The 7,400-nt window shown below is 42.9% G+C and overlaps 1 protein-coding gene across 1 annotated transcript; it reads left to right on the forward strand.

Annotated features, from left to right (window-relative positions):
* Positions 1 to 1,747: 1,747 nt before the first annotated feature.
* Positions 1,748 to 5,880, forward strand: LOC147459441 (pentatricopeptide repeat-containing protein At2g13600-like). The gene has a single exon (XM_086510717.1). It carries the CDS (start codon positions 2,103 to 2,105, stop codon positions 3,990 to 3,992), a length of 1,890 nt encoding a protein of 629 aa, XP_086366843.1. The 5' UTR covers positions 1,748 to 2,102; the 3' UTR covers positions 3,993 to 5,880.
* The last annotated feature ends 1,520 nt before the right edge of the window (positions 5,881 to 7,400 follow it).

Consider the following 7,400-nt stretch of genomic DNA (forward strand, 5'->3'; position numbering starts at 1 on the left):
GCCTAGTAGCCATAGAGGACATGGAGCTTTTCCAAATGGATGTGAAGTCAGGTTGTCTTCAAGAGGATCTAGAAGAGGATGTTTACATGAAGCAACCTGAAGGTTTTGAACAGCTTAGCAAGGAGGAGCTTGTATGCAAACTCAAGAAAGCACTTTTTGGATTAAAACAGCCTTCAAGGCAGTGGTATCAAAAGTTTGATTCTTTTATGGGGTCCTAGGGTTTTAGAAGGAGTCAAAAGGATCAATGCTTGTATACAAAGAAACTCAGTCATGGTTCTTTGTTGATTCTCATTTTATATGTAGATGGCATGCTCATAGCAGGAAAGTACATTGAGGAGATTGTCAAATTAAAGCAAATGTTGAACAAAAACTTTGCTATAAAAGATTTGGGTCAAGCGAATCATTTTCTTGTATGCGTATCAAGAGAGACATGAAAAGAGGCATTCTTGAGTTATCTCAAGAATCCTATATCCACAAAGTCTTGTAGTGTTTCAATATGCAGGGGGGGAAGATAGTGAGTACCCCACTACCATCATATTTGAAACTTAGCAAGGAAGATTCTCCCAAGTCACATACTGAGAGAGCAGAAATGGCAAGTGTGCCTACTCTTCGGCTGTATACAGTCTTATGTATGCTATGGGCCAGGCATTGCATTTTAGTAGGAGTGGTTAGTCGGTATCATTGCAAGCAACATTGGATAGCAGTGAAACATATCCCTAGATACTTGAAGGGTACAACAAGCAGGTGCTTACGCTTCCATTATAGCGATGCATCTATTGTCGGCTACACGGATGTAGATTATGCAGGTTGCAGAGACAGTAGGAGATCTACATCTGACTACATTTTCATATTTGCAGGAGAAGCCATTTCTTGGGGGATCATCTCTCCAAGAATATACTTCTTCTTCCACTACAAAGGCTGAGTAAGGTGCAACATTAGATGCCAGCAAAGAAGCTATATGGTTGGCACGTTTAGTGGAAGATTTAGACATCTAGCAAGTTCCAGTTTTGCATTGTGATAGTCAGAGTGCCATTGCTTTGGCAAAGAATCCCATGTTTCACTCCATGCGTTGATTGATAAGCGTTTGGAGCTTGTCAAGATCCACACTAATGGCAACCCAGCATATGCTCTTACAAAGAGCCTAGCTATGGAGCAATTTATCGTTAATGGGTGTAGGGTGAACAAATGTGTACAAGGGTGAAGCTGTCGTGCTTCATAGGTGTACATACTAACTCTAGTTGCCACTTACGACCATGTTGGCCTTTAAGTGGGAGATCGTTGGGTTAAGGCCCTGTGGTTGGCTGTCCGGACATTCCCTACACTAACTTACTCACTAACAATGTATTCTCTCTCATGCATATAAAGAAGCACACACACAAAACTCCTTCTATGTTATGTGTTTCCCCTAAATTGCTCTCCTCTCATCTTCTCCTTCCCCCTTCCTACACGCACATGCACGGGCTACCATGCCCCACAAGAGTTGGTCTATCGGTAAGGCTTTGGCTTTTCAACCTACGGGTTGTGGGTTCAAATCCCCCTTTGGGTCCCCTCTAGAGGAACACCTTCTGCTCACCTAGTGTTCATTGCTAGGGCTCTTGTCTTTAATAACTCGAGTGCATCCTCCTCCTGGGGTGGGTCACCTAGGGAGGAGGTTCTTAGCTTGTTGTTACGAGTTCTGTTTGTAGTACATGTGGTGCATGAATTAGGTGGCCATGGTGATGCCTACATGTGGCTTTTGCCCGATGGTACGCGGCCCTTGCCTGGCCATATTTCATGGCTAATATGTGGATGGGGCAAGCACCTCCCTTGTGGGTCCCTCTGCTCTGGTGTGTTGTTAAAAAAAAAAAAGGCTTATTAGGCGAAGGTTGCTGGAATAGCTTAGCAAGCTTTTCCAAACTTCCTGAAAGGTCTGTTATGAAATATGGCCGTTGCTTCGAACTCTGCGTGGCTTCCCTTCCGCCTTGGCCCAGTAATTCTAGAAGCTATAAAGAAAAGAGGAGTCCGCTCTCACAGCTCTTTGAAGTAGCAGATATTGTCCTGTTTGTTCAAGGATTGATTGGTTGCAAAGAGCTCAATCTGTCGCAATACCTGGGGTTGCTGAGATGTCAAAGAATTCCAAGAAAAAGTTTTTTGATTTTCTGTGGAGGCAATATTTTAAGGATCCCTTGCAATGGTGGGATAATCGCAGAACTAAGAAAGGCCCTCAGTCTCCAGACTTTAGTAACAAATTCACCAAGGAGCCCCTGTGGATTGATGCGCGGGACAATCCGGCTTGGGTTGGTGAGGAGCTTAGAAAAAGAGGGCTTGTGGTTAAAGGTGAACGGACATTCAAGGAGGCCATCCATGACAAACATGATGTCATTGATGAAGGTAGATCTCTCGTTTCCTTACTTCGGATTTGCGCCCAGAATAAGGATTTGCAGAGAGGTGTTAAGGCACATGATGATGTTCTCAAAAAGGGGTTGCTAGAAGAATGTTCAGGTGCACTGATCACCATGTATGCTAAATGTGGAGAGCTTGCAAAAGCGAAAGAAATGCTTGATGTGCATAAGAGCAAGGATTTAATTTCTTGGACTGCATTAATCGCAGGGTATGCCAAGCAAGGACAAAGCAAAAATGCTTTGAGTTGTTTTGAACAGATGCGGCAAAAAGGCGTCTCTCTAGATGGAGTGGCATATGCTTACATCTTAAAAGTTTGTGCTAGCCTTCAAGACCTTGATAAGGGGGAACAACTTCACAATGAGATTGCTAAACGAGAATTGATGCAAACTGATGTTTTGCTTGGCACTGCTTTGATTGACATGTATGCCAAGTGTGGAGCTCTCACAAAAGCAAAGGAGGTTCTTGAGAGTCTCTCCGTTCGTGATGTTTTCTCTTGGACAGCTCTAATTACAGGATATGCACATCAAGAGCAGAATGAGGATGCTCTTCGTTGTTTCGAACGTATGCAGCAAGAGGGACACTCTCCAGACGAAGTTACGTATGCTTGCATTTTGAAAGCGTGTGGAAACTTCAAAGCGATTGAGAAGGGTGAAGAAATTCACGATGAGATTCTTAGACAAGGCTTGTTGCGACGTAACATTGTGCTCGGCACTGCTTTGGTGGACATGTATGCAAAGTGCGGTGACCTTGCCAAAGCACAACAAGTGCTTCAAAAACTTCCAGTTCGAGATGTTGTTGCTTGGAATGCGCTTATTGCAGGTTATGCCCAAGATAGCCAAGGTGAGCAAGCTTTGGATTGTTTCGAACTAATGCAAAAAGAGGGACTCTCCCCAAATGCAATTACCTTTGCTTGCATTTTGAAAGCTTGTGGTAGCATAGGAGCAATTTGGAAAGGGGAAGAAATTCATGACAAAATTGTGGAACAAGGGTTGCTTGAAAATAACATAATGTTGTGCACAGCTTTGGTAGATATGTATGCAAGGTGCGGTGCTCTCCTAAAAGCACAGCGAACGCTTGAGGAGCTACCTTCACGGGGCATTGCTACTTGGAATGCATTAATTGCAGGATACACCCAACAGGGACAGTGTAAGCAAGCACTCAATTGTTTAGAACGCATGGGAAATGAAGGTCTCTCACCAAATTCAGTCACATTCTCTTGTGTACTTAATGCATGCAGTCATTTAGGTTTGGTAGAGGATGGCCAAACTTTATTCACAACAATGATCGCAGAATATGGTGTGGAGCCGGTTTTAGAGCATTACACTTGCATGGTTGACCTTTTTGGACGTGCAGGGCACCTTGGTAAGGCAGTAGAGTTCATCAAGTTGATGCCATCCTACGAATATTCTGCAATTTGGCGTGCCTTGTTGGGTGCTTGTCGGAAATGGGAAGACCCTATTGTTGGGAACTGGGCCTTCCAACAAGCAATACACATAGATAAAAGTGATCCAGCACCATATCTCCTTATGTCCAATATTTATGCAGGTGCTGGCATGCAAGAGGAGGCCGAAAGTATTGAAGCCATGAGGATTGAAAATCAAGCATGGTAGATGCCAAGGTATAGCTGCTGGGTTGATAAGAGTGGCACTATTCATCATTTCAAGGTTGGTGATAGAAAGCATGCTCAAAGCAAAGAAATCTATGCAAAACTAGAAAATGTCACAAGAAGGCTATGCCCTGAGTTTGCATTGGGTAGCATCTAGCATCTCCGATGATGCAAAAAAGGATTTGCTTTGTGGTCATTCTGAGAAGTTGGCCCTCATTGTGCCCTTGTCAAAGTCTCAGTACTCCTCAAGGAGAAACTATACGCAGCGTGAAGAATATGCGGGCATGTGGTGACTGTCACAGTGCCGCAGCAAGAACTGTGATTAGAGATGCAAACTGCAGTCATGATTTTGAAGATGGAAAGTGCTCTTGCAAAGACTATTGGTGATGTGTTGTAGCCTCATTTGGCTCTTTTGAGTGTGAAATTTCCATCTTTGAATGCAAATCTCTTGCTGATATTCTCAATGGAAAAGATGGAAGCCTCCTAAACGCATGTTGGAAGTTCAAGTATTGTCGAGAAAAGAACTGTGTTGCCTGGTGGTTGCGGTGCAGCGGCTTGTTACACGTATCTGTGGGAATGCCATGATGGGATCACATTTTGCATTATGATCCTTTAGAGAGATGGGCCTGATGGGAATTTGTATGCCAGCTTTTATCATGTTTACATCAGTTTAATTCGCCTCAAATACATACCAAGGGGATTCAGGAGCCTTACGGATCCGTGCACAGATGGGGTTTTCAAGGTAGCGTAAATTTCTTCATTTATTGATTGAAATTTTGCCTCGCTACTTCTGAGTTATGGCAGGTATCCAGTTGAGCCTCCCAACATCAAGTTTATGATCCCTATGCCATCCCACTATTGACAGTGGAGGACATATCTGTTCAGACCTACTGATCTAAGTCTCAAGGTTAGGTGTTTTATCCTGATTCAAAGTGCTTCAGCTTGAATGTCCGGTTTTACAACAATCTTTTGCTTTAAGACAATGGCATGTTTAGAGATGCCTCGCATAGATGCATGTGATTAAGTAAAAGGTGCTTAAGCAGTATTAGGGTTTGTAATTCGGTGGAAGCAAATCCGTGCTTCACGTTGAGCTCTTCGCTCTCGGCATGTTTTGTTGAGTGACACGAAAGTCATGCACTTATATCTTGAATCAGTTCAGAACGACACCTTGGCAGCTTCCATGCTTTGTTCTTTATTTTCGTAGCACCATGAATTTTGCCTTCATTCTCCATTAATATGTCAATCGTTCCATCACCTTTATCTAGCTCCTCCCTTGTTCAAACGCCCAACCCCCCATGGGGGTGTTAATATCCACATGTTTCTCTGCTCCACTTAAAAAAAAAGTCATGAGCAAAAGGTCCGACAAGTATTGAGCGAGAAGAGCCTTTGTACAAGGTACACAGCAGATTCAGATATTGATGCTGTTTCCTTTGCCGACAGAAAGTTCCTGTGGTCGTTATAGAGATGTGTCACAAGTTATTGATGCCCTTCACATTGACTGAGATGCATGATGGCATTTGAGGCATTGACACTGCCTCTTGCCCAGGAGAGGATGGATTGACTAGTCACTCTTTTTTACAATGTTGGCTAAAATTGATTTCTCTTAGGCCTCAAGTATCTTCCATCTGCCTGGATCAAACAGCAAAAGCATTTAGCATCCATATGCATGAAGACTCAATCTAAAGATTTTCTTTGTAGTGAAAAATTAACATGATGGGTGCATAAAACTATCAAAGCTCTCAACATAAACTATAAACAGAGACTCATCAAGCAAAACATCATATGCATAACCTTCTATCACCTCCTCAAGCACCACATCAGCTTTGGCCTATGCATCATCTCCCGTATCCATAGGAAACATGTCCACATGCAAGCCCTCATTCTCATCCCAAGATACCTTTTAATCATATATTTTCAAATTAAGCATACCACCTTTGATATAGCCATATCACAATCTACGAGTTCTTTTGGATCTTTAGATAGAGTATCAAGCATTGTAGCATCATCAAGATCAACATCATGCATACTGCAAACATCCAAAGTTTCAAAATCCTCCATGCCAACCTCATCAGCTCTAGTGTTTGGTTATTCATCCCCTCATACATCAAGGCATCATCATGGCTTTGCTCATCTACTATAAAATTGCTTAGAAGCATCAACACACTTTGACTCACGGCTAGGCATACCATAGGTTTCCAAAACCTTCCACAAACATCACTTTTCAAACTACTCCTCTTTGATCCATAACCACTTCAGTCACTAAGCAAGAGCTTTGTCTCTCAGTATCACCGTCTGGTATCTCTTTGGAGTTAGAAGTATCTATCACCCCATTCACATCCTCATGATGTTCAACAATCTCAACTTTATCTACATATACATCGCATCAACATGATGATCACCAACAGGTTTAGTACATCTCAATTGTGGAAAAGAAGCAGTTCGCATGACATGCATAGCTCTTCCATGGCAAGCATTCTCTACATCCTCATAGCGCCTTCCCTCACAAAAAGTAACTTACTTCATTGCTTAAGCATGTCTTAACCACATCTCCACTCGAAACTTGAGCTTACCATCTATCTATCCAGCCTCCCTTTGCCTCTTCAACTTCCACTCCTTGTCCTTGGCTTTGCCTCTTCAGCTTCCACTCCTTGTCCTTGGCTATCTTCTTCTAATGCCCCAAGAACGCCTCTTTCACCACATCATGACACTTTGCTGAAGCATCAAACCTTTCAAACCAAATCTTAGCTTCATCCTGTAAACGTAGTCGAAAAATCCTTGGCATAACCTCACAAGAAGTTTCAGACAAATTCTCACAATAATTCCCACATTGTGACTTATCTCAACATCACGAGCTTCTGTGAGGGAGACACGGCATACCTAGCTAGGTACGTCGAGGGCAAGGGACCGCCGGCCCGGTGGGGGGGATCGGCGGTTCCTTGCCCCCAATTGTACCTAGCTAGGTATGCGGTGCCTCCTGAGCAGTGATGTTATGCATTGTATAAAAAACATTTTAAAAAACTCTGTTTTCCTACATGAGAAAATTCTAAATCTTCTTGTGCCTATGGATCTCGCATCCCTCACAATAAGTAGTCAACTTCAATTGCATCTTCTTGGCCATACCATGAAACTTGGAAAATGCATGTGGCATATACCTATACTTACATCAACTTCACACTAAAGTAACATCTTTCAAAGCCCTCCTCAATGGGGGTACCAAAATCTAACGAGGGAAATGAAACATGGGGCACTTCCATAGCTATGCTTCCTTCCCGTTTGAAAAACACTCTCAAAACACAAAACTTTGTCCAAACACACAAGCTGTTTTCTTTTATCCGAGGTCAAGGTCAGGCCTTGCCTTTTAGGAATTACAAGCACCCACCAACCCAAAACACCATGTGAGACAAATTGTGAA

Source organism: Adiantum capillus-veneris, chromosome 4, assembly GCF_014529385.1.
Source record: "Adiantum capillus-veneris isolate H3 chromosome 4, ASM1452938v2, whole genome shotgun sequence".
Lineage (NCBI taxonomy): Eukaryota > Viridiplantae > Streptophyta > Polypodiopsida > Polypodiales > Pteridaceae > Adiantum > Adiantum capillus-veneris.

Bases quoted from the DNA above. Each gene is read 5' to 3' on its own strand.
- LOC147459441 (XM_086510717.1), top strand. From the start codon at position 2,103: ATGTCAAAGAATTCCAAGAAAAAGTTTTTTGATTTTCTGTGGAGGCAA.